We start from the raw sequence: 17111 nt of genomic DNA, 5'->3' as shown, positions 1-17111 counted from the left end.
AATGAAAAAAAAAATCCAACTTCAGTTAACAATCACATATGGCAGAGAAATAACTCACAGGGGCCTCGTATCCGCTCTACACGTGTATTATTTATATATATGTAACAGAGTGTAGAGCGGATACGATGCCCCTGTGCTTAACTCTCTGCTTATATATGAATACCTCTAATTGATTATAGTTATTAAATAATGATAAAATAAAGGCAGTGCTTATAAAAGGTGATACATATTATGTAGCAAAATACAGTTCAAACTTAAAATTTGATAAGTGCGGTACATGAAAATTTTGGTTGCGGCCTAATTAATATCGAATATCGAATAGCCTGTCTGGAACCACACCGGAATTTCGGAAATCGCACGGCGAACAGAAATCCTTCTTTACTGTCCATTCCGAATTAAATATCCGGTGTTGGTCTCTTCCGCAGTTGGACTTCGACTAGTTCGATGAATTGGCTTGTTCGGCGATTCGATAAACATGGTGAATATTTGGCAGGTATTATGAGGCGTGAATAACTTAGCTGATAAGGTTTATGATGATATTGACATAACTAAATGATTTTACATGTAATCACTGAAATGATTAAGAGAAACCAATCTACGTCGGAGCTCAGCGTCGGATACACACGGCTGATCGCGTCTTTTACTTATCTTAGTATCATAATGATATGTAAAAGACGCGATCACCCGTGGGTATCTGACGATGGACGGAGCTATACCTACAAACAATAGAATGGTATATATTTAACTTCTGTGTGTAAAAAGAAAATACTAAATAAGTGTTAAATCGAAAGTAGCACTAGATCGAAGCTTGAATTTCATGGATCTTGCTTGCACGTATCAACAGATCTAGAGTGGGCAACAGTTTTGCATCTCCTAAAAATCATCGATCAATCGAGTATATTTTTATTAAACAGCTGTTCAAGAGTTTCATAAGCTGAAATACATTGAGGTGCCAAAAGTATGTCAATTTTTTTTTCATTATATATTTCATTAAAAGTCAACGTTTTTCAAAGAATTGTTGAAATAACCCCCTTGACCACTGTTGACCGATTTGTTAAATTAAACCCCTCGACCACTATTGACTGATTTTGGAAATACTTGGAATGATAAATTTATAGAATTTCTATTCAAAAAGACACGCGCAAGCATCAGTTATATACCACGGGCAATTAAATGGAAATTTGCGGTCATTGAGTGGAACCATTTGGTAAAAATATTTTTCCAACCTTTAGTTCTTGAGATTTGATATTCACAATCCAAAGTAAGATTTTCTGGCTTGCATATTGCAAAAGATATAAAGTAGAACACTAGACAAATATCTTCATGTTGTGTTTAAGATAGCATGTTTTACATATATGTCAAAAGGTGCAAATTTAATCTACTTTCATCAATAAAAATTGAATTCTTCAAAATCTGACAAAAAATAACAACAGAAACCCTTTTAAATATAAGTCTTGTATTCAATGAAATCCATTGGGAAAAAAGAAAAGTTGACATACTTTTGGCATGTTGATATTTTATTTGTTCTCTATTAACAAGACAAGGAATGACAACTCGTGTTATAAGAACTAACATTACTGTACATTTAAGGTGCAAAGTAGCACAGACAAGCATTGATTTTTTTAAAAATCACATTGCTGTACCAATCTTGTACCTGTTAGTGCATTCTTGTATATTAGCTAGTATATATATACATCAACAGAGTAATTTCTCCTCTACATGTATTACTTAAGAAAACCGATTGTGATTCATAGCTCTATTGAAATTAACTGACAGGGATGAAATCTACATGATCTACATGTAATTGTCTTTTTGGGGTTTGTCCTTAACTTCTAAAATAATCAGTTTTATATGATTATAAAATGTAAAGAAATTAAACAGAGATAATATGCTATTGTCTTCAGACGGCAGTTCTTACCAGTTTATTGATTGATGGGAACTTTCAGCAATCTGAGAAAAATCACGAATGGAATGAAATATCATGAAGAAGTCCGACTTGAAATCCCATATAAAAATAACCAGCAGTAAAGTTCTCATTGGTTCAAGATCGATACATTCACCATTAATAAGATAAATTGCTCAAATAACACGGTGAAAAAAATATCTTGCGAAATGGTAGCAAATACCATAGTTGACATCAGTTAATTAAACTGAAACACAGATATCCCATGATCTGGATTTTTATTTGGATGTGAATTATTGAAAAATTTCAGAACATTTATGGAAGGCTTCATGCAGTCCACATATTTAGCCAGGTTGTACCTCAGTTGGAGGTTCTATCTCAGGGGATAGTCAGATCTACAGAAAACATAATAAACACCTAAAGTCTGTCCCAAGATATTTATGCAGCACATTTGGACGATTTTAAAAAAAAAATACACATACCTGTGAAAGAAGTGCAATTGTAATAGTTGTAAGGGATAATTTCCAAGATAATTTCATTGACACATTATCAACTGTCACTCAGAAAAATTCACAGGAACGAAAACAGATTCCTTACGGAGATTTATAATGGGGAATGTTTACATCTTTACTACATTCGGAATACACTCGGAATACATCGCGCAATTTTTCTACGTTATCATTCGGGCTTGCTGCAATACAAAATCTCCGTAGACATCACATTTTTTAGCATTGTATTGAAACCTGATAAGCTAACAGGGGCATTTTGACTGAGAAATCTTGGAAATTTTTTATACTTTTAAATGAACATCATTTGAACCCTGAGGTATTTATAGATATCAAGCAATTAAGCAAAATGTGAATCCAAGATATCTTGGGACAGACTATAGTGACTGAGATAAGAGAGATAGCAAATAATGAATTGCACTATTCATTATTTTATTTAAAAAATATAATACATGTATTGTTGCCCTTTTTCTGCACATTAAGCAATTTATCAATTTCATTCAAACCTTTAGGCCTTACATAAGGTAAAAATTGTTGACCTTGGATGAAATTTATATTAAAGCTGCTTGGTCCAATTTTTTTTGTAATTACAGTATCAAAATTTTTTCCATACAAATCATTTATCTTAGAAAGTTATGGACTTTCTCCTATTTACACCAGCAGAATCAGTCTCCTTTCAAAGTTAGAAATATTCAAAGTAAATAAAAATAATTTCTCTTTGGGCAAACGAAAAAACAAACCAAAATGCATCACGGGAATGTTTAGAAAAGGAAACCGCTTGGTTTTGTCCCCCGAATGATTGGGGTTATTCAACCCGCATGCTATGCATCGATTGTAAAGAAAGCAGACTTTGGAAATATTAGCGAACAAAACGTACACATGTTTATTTGTAATCTGTCTGATCATTTCGACCTTTATTTAAAGCGATGTCAATGTCGTAATACAACATTAACCGTCTCGTCGTCAGGGGTGAAATTCAACATAAGGCGAAATAACGCGGTACCTTTTAATGTCGTTTGTTTTGTTAGCAAATTTTGTACGTATTTCTCTTCATTGAAATTTGGCATAATTGATGGGTAAAACTACTGCAATGTCTATGATTATACATTTACTAAGCATAGCAATCGTTTAAAAGCGTGCATAAAATTTGATATAAAATCGGACCAAGCAGCTTTAATATTCAAATGATACCAATTCAATTCAATTTATTCTCTCAAACCATTATCATATAATGGTACATGAGGTACAATAACATATTTGCATTAAATTGTGATGTCAAGGGTCTAATAAATTATATATATTAAATTATAATACAACATAGTATTACATGTGTTTGTAAGCATAAGTAAGTAAGAGAAAAAAAAATAGTAATAATACAAAAAATGGTAGAAAAAGTAGATCATCATATATAAATTGAATACAATGTTTCATTAGTGTTCAATACGCGGAGAGTAATAATAATAATAAATGCTAATATAGTTTAGGCTGGACAGCAGATACCTTAGGACAAATTGATTTATAATCTTAAACAAACATGTTGGCTCTTCAGTAATTGTGTATTAACCAGTTACTGCTCGACAAGAGTTAGATAAGAGAGACAATGTCACCTGTGCCAATGAGTCATTTGTTTTATGGATTTGTTATGTTCTAAAAAAAAAGGGAACTAAATCGAGATAATTTTAATGGATTTCTACTTTAAGGTACATGAAAAATGATGTACATCTATATCATTTTCATGCCCTTACAAGAGACCAATCTGTGTTAATTCTAAAGCATTTGGGAGTTATGCTGAGAAAAGAAAAGAAAATGCAGGTTTTAGCAAAGGGGCCAAGCCCATGTTAACATTAATCATATAATGGTTACATTGAAATGAATGTTAAATTGGGCTTGGACTCTGTAGTTTTGAGCACAGAAATTATGTCTAAGTCACATCTGTTTTTGCTGTCAGACATAATGCATGTGCATGCCTTTCAGTGGAGTCTTTATTGATTTAAGCAGTGTGAACATTTCAAAATAAGACAGGTCAAGACAATTATGGTGCACTTTTTGGGACGTTTTAATGAATTCAGAGTTTTAAATATATTTCAAATTAATTTGTGTTTTTTATTTCATTTTCAGACCTGAAATGACTTCTGATACATGGATATAACAAAAGACATGCTCCCCCCCCCCCATGTTTAAAGCAATGACCGCAGAACTATTGACTGGCTGATTTTAGACTGAGAAGAGGAGAAACATGGATACAGACAGAACTAGGGAGGAGTTGTACCCCATCGACAGGGGGTGGGCCTGGGTTGTTCTCTTTGGTAAGTGTCCATCATTGAACTGAAAAAAAAAATCACTGCCATCACTTTTAGTTGCCTTACATTCACATTAGCTGTAAACAAGTTTTGGTATTTGGACTAACTTAAACATTTTGATTTGAATAGTGTTTATATATTGAGCTGAATTTTGTTTAGTGTACAACTTTATATATTTTGGTTAAGCTGAAATAAAGCATCTGCATTCAGGAGTATTGTGAGCTTTAGTATTTTTGAATTTTTTTACTCTTCTTTGAGTGGAGTTATTCCCCTTTGATAAATCACACACAATAATGCATTAATCTATGGTAAGTCTTGTAAGGAAAGGGTCATTTTACATTGGTATACTATCATGTTAAATACTGAAATCTGATTGGTTTAATCCGTTATATAACCCTCAGCGTTAGCAACTCACTTGGCAATGGGTAACATTATGAATTGTTACATGGGCGAAAATTATGCGCGTATGTTTGCTGTAGAGTTCACATCATTTCTTTTAAAAAAACAATAAAGTTTTCTTTAAAATAAAGACATTCAGTATAATAAAATAAATAGTGCCTGTTTGGGAGGATAACAGTTGAAATTGACACCCCTCGAAAACAAGCACTATATATATAATGTGAATGTATGAAGCAAAATTTTCTTCAGTATTATCTAAGTACTGGTATTTAAAATGCAAGAGCTGGGGATCTGTTGAATGTTTTATTAGACAAATAAAACAAATTTGAAAGATAAAATTTAATTGCCAATTAAGAGGGCGGGATGGTCATGGCTATGTTTAGGCCTCTTAAATCTCCTTAAACAGAAGAGCTCATAAAGATATTGGGAAATATTACAATGGTTACTTTGTTGTTAAAATTTATGGATTTTTTCTTTACTAAATAGTATTTTATAGCTTAACAAATCCTTTTAGAAAATTTAAGGTACATCTGATGGTTAACTTGTTGACCGCCAAGCCTCCTTAATTGACAGATTTTTTATGGTTCAACATTTGTGACTGCAATATTACACTGTAATGTAAACTTAAGTTACCAAATCAAGTAATTGTATAGTAAATGTTGTATCTGATACAAGCTGTACTTTTTTCTTCCATAGCCTGCTTCTTTGAACAACTGCTGTTGATTGGAACTCATGCATCTTTCGGAATCCTCTTCAATGAGTTCCAGATGGCCTATAGTTCCTCAGCGACCATCATTTCTTTTTCCCTGTCTGTGCAGACTATAGTCCTGAGTCTGCTCTGTAAGTATGTGTTTATATTAGTAATAATGGAACATGTATATCTCTCAATTTTAACAAATCTGACATAATAAAACAAATCTAATTCATCATCCTGCTATCATCGCTGATTCTGTAATCTAGGAAGTGGCGTGTAGCAATTAATGTTTGCTATCCCCCCTCCCCAAAAATGGATTAAATATTTTTATTACACTTACAAATGATAACTATTCATTAACATAAAATTTACAAACTATTATTAGAATACAGCAACATTTTTGCCCAGAAAAGTTTTGAATAAATTGTTAATAAAAACCAAAAATAAACCCATAAATTTTCCAGAGTTAAAAATCTGACTTTGGAATTGAAGAGTTACTTACCTTGATTTCTGGAGAGAAATGGTTACTAAATGAATAAAAAAGGATATATTTTAAGGTTTCTTTTGACAAAGAGAGCTTTTTGTTTGGTGTGCATTATGCACCATCAGTAATATTAATTTTGATTTTCTCCAGCATTGTTCATATTGAGCATCGGATCCCGTTATCTGTCCAACCGTGTGTTTGTGATGATGGGAGGATTGACGTCCTTCGCTGCCTACATGATCAATGCCTTTCTGCCAGACATATCCTATCTGATCCTGTCACAGGGTATCCTTTTTGGTAAGTCTGCTTCTGTTTTTGCTTCAATGATGTTTCAGTTGCTATCTGGAAGTGCATATACATACATAAGATATAACAAAAATTAGAGATTTTAGCCGTATTGTAATGGATGGAATGGAATGCATGTTTAAACTTTCTCAGTATGCTGATGACACATCTATTATTTCTGATGGTTCATATGAGTCAAAGGATGGTACTCTAAGAGTTTTAGATTATTTCACAGACTTATCTGGACTAATAATTAACTACACAAAATTAAAATGATTGTACATGTTGTATGGGAAGGAAGACATTTTCAAGACATGTATTTCACCATACAAGATGGAAACTGAACTGGAATAACTCAACCTGTTTATTGGAAATTAAATTTTCAGTAACTGATTACTGTAGATGAGATGTCTAACCTTCACTAAGAGCCTTAATTGTTGGAAATTTAAACCAATGGAAATTAAGGAAACCCACCTCAATTGCTAGATTTAAATAGTAAAGGTAACATTAAATTTGCCAGGGTTAAATCACTTTGTACTCGCTTACCTAACCCTGCCTCTTTTTTAATTTTAAATAAGGAAGTTTACTAATTTTTATAAGGGAGGTAAATAAGATTCTCTAATTAAAGAAAATACTATTATTTCTGGTGGTTTTGAACTTAGAATTTTGGCATATAGTGAATATAGTAATGAACAGTTTTTAAGCGCAGGTCTTCCTAAACTGCTGCATTGAATTTAGTACAACTTGACGTATACATTTCTGTTACAATGTGCAGAATGATGTTCAAATTACAAGGAAATAGAATTCCATTATTATTTGGAAATTTTGAACTTTGAATTTTGGCCTTATATTGAATATTGTAATGAAAAGTGTGTAAGCGCACATCCTCCTAAACTGTTGCATGGAGTTTAGTAAAAGTTTTTAGGACAGGTCAATGTGAGATTTGATATTTTTTTTAGTTTTTAAAGGAATAGATGTGCATATTGGCAAGAAGTTTTTTGGGAGTTATGCCCTTTTGTCAAATTATTTTGTGTATTTAATGCATACCTTGCCATTCACGTGTAATATTGTCAAGAAATAGGGGAGCATTGGGTATGCTTGGTCATTTTTTAAGGTCTTCCGTTTCCAACGGAAGACCTTATAGAGATTGTAATGTTTTTAAGGTCTTCCGTTACAACGGAAGACCTTCTAGTGATTGTAATGTTTTTTATTATTATTATTATTATTATTTTTTCCCCAGTTTTTGTCCACAAGATATCTCAGAGATGGCTGGATAGATTTACTTGAAATTTTCAGGATTGATAGAAAATGATCATATCTCTAGGCGATTTTTTCATTTTTTGAAAATTCATTTCCTGTCGTCCGTTTCCTGTCCCGCATTGAAAAAGCTTGTCACATCGAGATCTCAGAAACGATAAAGATTTGAACACCCAAACTTTGAGGGATGATAGACCTATAGTTGTAGATGTGTTTAAACATTTTTGTTTTGTTCGGCGTAACTTCCGGTCGTCACCGGAAGCTCTTCAAATTTTTTTGTTTTTACGTATTGAATTTATTTTCCATAGAATAAAGATATTAGTATAGATCCTTTTATATGCCATCTATACAATGTTGAATAAACAAAAAAATTCTACTTCCGGTGAGATATCTTGATTATCTCAGGAAGCTTTTTTAAAACATATTTTGTACCCGCAAGTTCTCAGGTACTGTACGTGATCAAGACACGAAACTTTTACTAAACATAGACATTTGATTGAAGATGTGTTTAAACAGTTTCATTTTGTCTTCCGTCACTTCCGGTCCACAGCGGAAGAGTTCAAACAAATCAAACTGTTTATCCGTTAAACTGTTTTAATTTGATAGTTTTAGCTACTTCGATGAATAATAATGTAAAAGAGGAAAGTAACAAGATATAAAAAATTTAAATTTCATTAAGCACTTCCGTTTGTCCGTTTCCTGTCCCAAGACAAAAAACCTTATATCGACGAGATCTCAAAAACGGTAACGACTTCAACAACCAAACTTTGTAGGATTATAGACCTGTGTATGGACACGTGTTAACACTATTTTATTTCATCCGGCGTAACTTCCGGTCTTCACAGGAAGTACACCCAATTTTGATTTTTTTTAAAAATATTTTGGTTATTTAGCGTATAAGTAACATTTTAGCTATAGAAATACAAAAAGTCATCTACACATGGTAAAAAAATGTTCTACTTCCGGTGAGACATCTCATATATCTCAGATAGCCTTCTTTTTTAAAAACAAAGAATAAATAAGATCTCAGAAACTATGATAGATCAAGACACAAAACTTATATATATTATATTCATTTTCTGTTTACAATATAACTGGATTTCTTGTGCATATTAATACATGAGGAACGGAAGACCTTTTTGTTGCTATAGCAACAAGAGTCTAGTTTATTATTATTTTTTTCCCATTTTTTGTCCACAAGATATCTCAGAGATGGCTGGATCGATTTACTTCAAGTTTTCAGGAGTGATAGAAAATGATCGTATCTCGAGGCGTTTTTTTAATTTTTTCAAAGTCGACTTCCTGTCGTCTGTTTCCTGTCCCGTGACAAAAAGCTTGTCACATCGAGATCTCAGAAACGATAAAGATTTAAACATCCAATCTTTGAGGGATGATAGACCTATAGTTGTAGATGTGTTTAAACATTTTTGTTTTGTTCGGCGTAACTTCCGGTCGTCACCGGAAGCTCTTCAAATTTTTTTGTTTTTACGTATTGAATTTATTTTCCATAGAATAAAGATATTAGTATAGATCCTTTTATATGCCATCTATACAATGTTGAATAAACAAAAAAATTCTACTTCCGGTGAGATATCTTGATTATCTCAGGAAGCTTTTTTAAAACATATTTTGTACCCGCAAGTTCTCAGGTACTGTACGTGATCAAGACACGAAACTTTTACTAAACATAGACATTTGATTGAAGATGTGTTTAAACAGTTTCATTTTGTCTTCCGTCACTTCCGGTCCACAGCGGAAGAGTTCAAACAAATCAAACTGTTTATCCGTTAAACTGTTTTAATTTGATAGTTTTAGCTACTTCGATGAATAATAATGTAAAAGAGGAAAGTAACAAGATATAAAAAATTTAAATTTCATTAAGCACTTCCGTTTGTCCGTTTCCTGTCCCAAGACAAAAAACCTTATATCGACGAGATCTCAAAAACGGTAACGACTTCAACAACCAAACTTTGTAGGATTATAGACCTGTGTATGGACACGTGTTAACACTATTTTATTTCATCCGGCGTAACTTCCGGTCTTCACAGGAAGTACACCCAATTTTGATTTTTTTTAAAAATATTTTGGTTATTTAGCGTATAAGTAACATTTTAGCTATAGAAATACAAAAAGTCATCTACACATGGTAAAAAAATGTTCTACTTCCGGTGAGACATCTCATATATCTCAGATAGCCTTCTTTTTTAAAAACAAAGAATAAATAAGATCTCAGAAACTATGATAGATCAAGACACAAAACTTATATATATTATATTCATTTTCTGTTTACAATATAACTGGATTTCTTGTGCATATTAATACATGAGGAACGGAAGACCTTTTTGTTGCTATAGCAACAAGAGTCTAGTTTATTATTATTTTTTTCCCATTTTTTGTCCACAAGATATCTCAGAGATGGCTGGATCGATTTACTTCAAGTTTTCAGGAGTGATAGAAAATGATCGTATCTCGAGGCGTTTTTTTAATTTTTTCAAAGTCGACTTCCTGTCGTCTGTTTCCTGTCCCGTGACAAAAAGCTTGTCACATCGAGATCTCAGAAACGATAAAGATTTAAACATCCAATCTTTGAGGGATGATAGACCTATAGTTGTAGATGTGTTTAAACACTTTTGTTTTGTTCGTCGTAACTTCCGGTCGTCACCGGAAGCTCTTCAAAAATTTTTGTTTTTACGTATTTAATTTATTTTCCATAGAATAAAAATATTAGTATAGATCCTAACATATGTCATCTATGCAATGTTAAATAAACAAAAAAGTTTTACTTCCGGTGAGATATCTCGATTATCTCAGGAAGCTTTAAAACATATTTTGTACCCGCAAAATCTCAGGTACTGTACGTGATCAAGACACACACCTTTCACTAATCATAGACATTTGATTGAAGATGTGTTTAAACAGTTTCATTTTGTCGTCCGTCACTTCCGGTCCACAGCGGAAGAGTTCAAACAAATCAAACTGTTTATCCGTTAAACTGTTTTTATTTTGATAGTTTTAGCTACTTCGATGAATAATAATGTAAAATAGAAAAGTAAACAAGATATAAAAAATTTAAGTTTCATTAAGCACTGCTGTTTGTCCGTTTCCTGTCCCGAGATAAAAAACTTATATCGACGAGATCTCAAAAATGGTAACGACTTCAACAACCAAAATTTGTAGGATGATAGACCTGTGCATGGACATGTGTTAGCACTATTTCGTTTTATCTGGCGTAACTTCTGGTCGTCACAGGGAGTACACCCAATTTTGACTTTTTATAAATATGTTGGTTATCTAGCATGGAAGTAACATTTAAGTTATAAAAATACAAGAGGTCATCTACACTTGGTAAAAAAAAAAGTTCTACTTCCGGTGAGACATCTCAAATATCTCAGGTAGCCTTCTTTTTAAAAAACAAACTACCCTCAAGATCTCAATAACTGTGAGAGATCAAGACACAAGACTTGTATGGATAATGGACATTTTAATGAACATGTGTTAAACGGGTTCCATTTGGTCTAACGTCAATTCCGGTTTTCACTCGAAATGTTCAAGCAATAAAAGTTTTTTTTTTTTAACTCTAGAATTTTTTTTTTAACATTTTACTCAATGTGATGAACAATAACGTATGATAGGTAAATGTACTAAAATATGTATTTTCAATTTCTTAATCACTTCCGTTCGTTCGTTTCCGGTCACAAGACAAAAACCTTTTCTCAACGAGATATTATAACTTACAAAGAGTTGAACATCTAAACTTTGAGGAAAGACAAGGCAATGTATGAAGATATGTTTACTATGTTCTGTATGATCCGGCGTAACTTCCGGTCGTCACAGAAAGTACTCAAAAAATGAGGTTTTATTTTTTGTTTTGTTTATTTCTTAGGATTTCCTTTACAGTATAAATTATATCCATTTTCTGTTTACAAGAGAAATGGATCTTTTGTACAGATTTATACATGAGGAACGGAAGACCTTTTTGTTGCTATAGCAACAAGAGTCTAGTTTTGTTTATATCTAATAGGCATGCTTTTCTAGCATGAGAAAAATTCAAAACCGACAGAAAAATAGCAATTCGTAAAGAACAACACAATTTAAAAAAAAATGCGACATTGGATATAGAACACAAAGGTCGTCGCTTTACTTGAACAGGATATCTTCATGTCAGTAACCTAGTGCGTCTTACACTATGCTTCAACGGTAGACAAGCAATTCTGTTGGTATAAGCCGTTTTCAGTTCGATTAAACCTCAATATTCCGTCACACTCTATTAAAAACTCTATTAAAAAAGACTGCCGTCAAATGTGGTTAAAGAGTTTTGTGGTAATTTTTTCAATGTTTAAGCTTTGCATTAAAGGGACCTAGACAATATTTGAGTTGAAAATTGTATTTTTTGTTTTTAATAAGTAATAATTTCATCAACAACAAAAAGTAACTAAAGTGATTTAAACTTATACCAATACAACACATATGTAAATAGTTACATGCTTTAAGCTTTGTTTACAAAACAAATAATTCTAACCTCTGTAACTCACTTGTAAGTTTCAAATTTTAACAAAACATTAAAAACACCAATAATGACCATTCTAGACATTAACAATGTAAAGAAGAATTAGGTAATTTAGAAATATTTTTTTTCTTTCATTTTTAGGATTAACCCATGCTTTTGCTCAGGGTCCGTCATTGGTTATTCTCGGAAAATACTTCAAAAAATACAGAGGCCTTGCTACCACTTTGGCCAATGTTGGAGCAAGCTCAGGAATTTTTATTTTTCCTCTGGTTCTGCGGAAGTTGATTGACAGTTATGGATTACAAGGTGCCCTTGTCATACATAGTGGGTTGTTGCTGAATTTCCTGGTGGCTGGAAGTCTTTTAAGACCCCTCTCTTTCTATGACAAACGATCTATGAAACCTGTTGCCAAACATAAGAGAAAAGAAGAAAGTGAAAAATTATTACAAGATCAGAAACCTGTGATTGTTTCCGAAAGCCAACCATCTGGCCAACCAGTTTCTAATATTATTGACGACAGTGACAAAGTCCAAGGAACGAATCAGAACTGCCAAAATTCTTTGAAAGATTTCCTTCAGCTGCACCCCATGAATGATTCTCTTGAGTCTTACACTAGAAACAGAACTTTTTCGGATAGTCAAAAAGAACGACCGAAAAATAGAATAACTAATGATCATCTAAAACCAGAAATGTCCCATTCCACAAGGTCTTTAAACAGAGTGCTGGATCGTGTGGTAATTAGTGGAGATCTGGCGGTTGCCTCTAGCATAGGGGATATTTCAGGTTCAGTGTACAGTGTGTCTGGTTCAAAGTCTGAAGTACATGTTAAACCAGAGGACCAAAACACAAACTCTGTGGAAGAAACTCAGGAGACAAAAGACAGAGTGTTGACTTTTCTGAAAGAACTTATTGGCTTGAAGTGCCTGAAAATTCGTATTTTCCGGATTTGGTTGGTAGTGGCTTTCTTTGGTATACTAGGAGCGGCACAGATAATTACTTATATCCCTCCTCTTGCTGCAGAAAAGGGCGTTGATAAGAGCCAAAGGGTATTTCTTTTAACTATCGTTGGCGCTTCCGATCTCGCAGGAAAATTTGTTCTGACAATCATTACATTCTTTAACATATTTCCAAAAGACATCATGATAGCTGTTTCTCTGTGGATGATAGCTGCGGTTTTTTTCTGTGTTCCCGTTTTCACCGACTTCTCCCATTTTGTTGTACTGGCTGCAGTACTAGGATCATGTACTGGGGTTTATTTTGCTCTATTTCCTGCAGTGATGGCCGACTTGGTCGGTCTTGAGAACTTATCTGGCGCCATGGGTCTCACAATGCTAGCACACGGATTCTCTCTTACCATTGGAAATCCGATTCTTGGTAACTATCTTATTTATTAATTAATTTCTATGCCAGTATCCTTCATAGAGATCAATGTTGAGACAAACAGTCCTAACTTATCTATCTTATAAATTCAGCATGTATATGTATTGCAGCTTGTTGTACAAATACGAATAGAAATTCAGAAAAATTGACTTATTTTTCTTTGAATAAAGACTGTTTTCTATGTTTCTGTTTTTCATTTTTTACAGAATATTTCTGTTTTTCATAACTTATTAAATATATTTCTGTTTACATTATGTTTTAAAAGGTGCCATTAAGGATACTACTGGGTCGTTTGTTGGATCGTTTCTTTACACCGGCGGGTGTACATTCGTGAGTGCCCTAGCCATGACCATTTGCTATCTCTACGGAAAAAAAATGAAACGACATACTCAAAACCGCCATGACGTCATTGAAATCGTCGCAGACGAACCGTGCCAAGGATAAACTTTGATTTGATGGACAAGAAAAATGACCTTACATGTAGCTTGTTTGATTTTTCGGCGAAGGGATTTTTTGTTATTGATTTTTACATATAATAAGTTTGTACATTATTTTTGTTATTATACTTTGTAATCATACACGTGTATTGATGACAGTTTGAATTCATTTGATTACTTTTTCCTTTTCTTTTCTTCAAAATGTCGAACATTGTTTTTGCGCATTTTAAATTTTTAGACAGTCACATAATATTTTTAGGAACTGACAGATATTTGTCATAGAATAACAAGCTTAATCCATGACCTCAGGCTGACCATATAATTAATGGTGTCACTTCAGACTTAAACTGTTTATTTTTCAAAATTCACAACTTTACATGAAGGTTATACATGTTCATTAAAAATAACTTTTTGGAAAAAATACTCTTGACATTTTTTAACTCATCATAAATATTTGAGAAGCAGAAAACACCAAATCATTCTGCAAGGCATTGTGCTTTGTTTACGTTGAAGTTACACATGTGCTTGAAAGTCAAGCCCGGGTCATTTTCACCATCTTACGGAAACAACGCGCATCAAATTTTCAAGCAGACTTCTCATTATTACAAAACCTGTATATTAAAACATATATATATATTACACATTGTTTTTATCTCATGAAAACACCAGCCTCTGCCGCGGGCAGAAACGTCCGACATTCAGAGGAGAATTTGGGATTATTTGCCTCAGTCATGTAATGCCGTGAACCTAAAGGGAATTAAAACACTGCATATGAAGCATTATTTTTTTTATTAAGTTCAAGTCCATGACAGCATTGACAGGTGCTTTTTCTCTTCATGACTCCTAATATAAATGACTTACTTTAATACCTCTGTTTAATTTTTTTTACTGGATAGCAATCTTTGTGTGCCATATGCCTATATACATGTAGTTCTGAAATGCGCTTTTGCTTGTTATAAGAAAAAAAACCCATTTTAATTGAGTGTCTAACTAATAAATTAACAGTGTTTGGTTTTATATATTGTTTTATCTTGATTTTATATTTGACAGTTTTTCAACAAATCACAGCAGAAAGTAACAATCTTTGGATAGTTGTTTAGCAGTGTTGATCATGTTACTTTAATATTCACTTTAACCGGTGATTGAATTCTCTAAGAAATTAGGTACAACTATTTGAATTATAAAGTAAAACACGTTTATAGCAAAGACGCTTATAATGAATTGAAAGTATGTGATTTCCATTCTCTACGGGTTAAAAACGTACTGTGAAGTTGATAGATATAAAGAAATACGTTTATAACAAAAAATGCCTGTCTTTGCCTGTTAAAAATTGTTATAATAGTGTTTTACTGTATTTGTTATGAAAACGCGTGGTTTCTTTTATCCTTATGTGGAACATTAGCATAATCTTGTTTTACATGCCTGTAACTAATATGTTTTGCGACATTTTACTAGTACGGGCCACTCTCTAGGTAACTTGGAAATAGAAAACTTAAGAAATTTTAAGGAAAGAATTCAACCATTGGCGTACTTGTAGTTAAACCGAGGGCTTCCTTGATATTTATGTAAAATATTTTTTGCTGGAATATCTACAAAGTAAATTCAAGTTTAAGTCATCTGAAATTGAATTTTGGTTTTGTATTTGGATGCAACATTCCAATAAATAAATGATAAAAGGTAGTGGAAGAATGTTGTATACAATTTATTCTCTAGTTTTCTGTGAGGCATGCATACATGTAATCTACGCATCCTCTCTTAATAAAGAATACTACACATGTGATAGTTATTTTTGTGTGAAATTCTTATGCATGCTACATGTACACACCGTTGATATAGGATAAGTAATAAGAAATACATGTACATGTATTAGGCAATTCAACTCAAACGTAATTAACTAGCGAAGAAATAATTTGTAGCATAAAATCATTTGAGTCCTTACGCACTATTTAACCTTTGGACGTTAAAAATTTTATCAAACTTCCGAAGGTTATCATGAGAGAGTATGTATACTGACATTCATGTCTTACTAAAAAAGAACGCACAATGAGTAAAATATTCTTAAACTCATATCGTACTATTTAAAGTAACCAAGTTTCACTCAGTGTTTATATTCACCGCGTGATTTTTTAAATACCACACATATGTTCTAAGGAAAAAAGGTAAAGCTATTATTAACAAGAGGCCCATGGGCCACATCGCTCACCTGAGGAACAATAGGTATGATAAAATCAGCTTAATGGAGTCATAATACAAACTATCTGGACAATGTACAATAATACATGTAGATCCTGTAAAAATAAAATCCATTTTCCCCTGGATATTCTTATGTTTATAATCATTAGCCCCTTTTCTAACAAGATGATTTTATAGTCATATCATATGTTGAGTATTGCAGTTCTCAAAATGATCCTTAACAACAGTTTATATATTAGATATAAACGTACATCAAACTCTGAACCTTCTCGGGAGGCCAAAGAATTGTCCTGGGGCCAAAGTCTTAACAATTATAAAGAAACATCTGGCTGATTAGTTTCTGAGAAGATTTTTAAAGATTTACCCTATATATTCCTTTGTTAAACTTTGACCCCCCATTGTGGCCCCACCCTACCCCTGGGGATCATGATTTTCACAACTATGAATCTACACTACCTGAGGATGCTTTCACACAAGTTTCAGCTTTCCTGGCTGATTAGTTTCTGAGAAGAAGATGTTTAAAGATTTACTCTGTTTATTCCTATGTAAAACATCGACCCCCCATTGTGGCCCAAACCTACCCCCAGGGTTATGATTTTCACAAATTTAAATCTACACTACCTGAGGATGCTTCCACACAAGTGTCAGCTTTCCTGGCTGATTAGTTTCTGAGAAGAAGATTTTTAAAGATTTACTCTATATGATCATATGTTAAACTTCGACCCCCCATTGTGGCCCCACCGTACCCCCAGGGGTTATTATTTTC

General features: G+C 33.0%; 1 protein-coding gene across 2 annotated transcripts; it reads left to right on the top strand.

Annotated features, from left to right (window-relative positions):
- The first annotated feature begins 367 nt into the window (after window positions 1-367).
- Window positions 368-15169, top strand: LOC128180425 (monocarboxylate transporter 13-like). Of its 2 annotated transcripts, none has more exons than XM_052848534.1 (6): window positions 368-493; window positions 4528-4715; window positions 5805-5948; window positions 6437-6583; window positions 12477-13709; window positions 13981-15169. In XM_052848534.1, exons 2-6 carry the CDS (start codon window positions 4646-4648, stop codon window positions 14157-14159), a joined length of 1773 nt encoding a protein of 590 aa, XP_052704494.1. In that variant the 5' UTR covers window positions 368-493; window positions 4528-4645; the 3' UTR covers window positions 14160-15169. The 2 variants fall into 2 exon arrangements, with proteins under 2 accessions (XP_052704494.1, XP_052704495.1); XM_052848535.1 differs by having other exon boundaries at window positions 415-478.
- The last annotated feature ends 1942 nt before the right edge of the window (window positions 15170-17111 follow it).

Source organism: Crassostrea angulata, chromosome 4, assembly GCF_025612915.1.
Source record: "Crassostrea angulata isolate pt1a10 chromosome 4, ASM2561291v2, whole genome shotgun sequence".
Taxonomy (NCBI): Eukaryota; Metazoa; Mollusca; class Bivalvia; order Ostreida; family Ostreidae; genus Magallana; species Magallana angulata.
Note: the sequence above shows the minus strand (reverse complement) of the source record. Positions and strands in the feature narration are given on the sequence as shown.

Coding starts and splice junctions, on each gene's coding strand:
- LOC128180425 (XM_052848534.1), top strand. CDS start 4,646: ATGGATACAGACAGAACTAGGGAGGAGTTGTACCCCATCGACAGGGGG. Junction 4,716..5,804: donor GGCCTGGGTTGTTCTCTTTG/GTAAGTGTCCAT, acceptor TTTCTTCCATAG/CCTGCTTCTTTGAACAACTG. Junction 5,949..6,436: donor TATAGTCCTGAGTCTGCTCT/GTAAGTATGTGT, acceptor GATTTTCTCCAG/CATTGTTCATATTGAGCATC.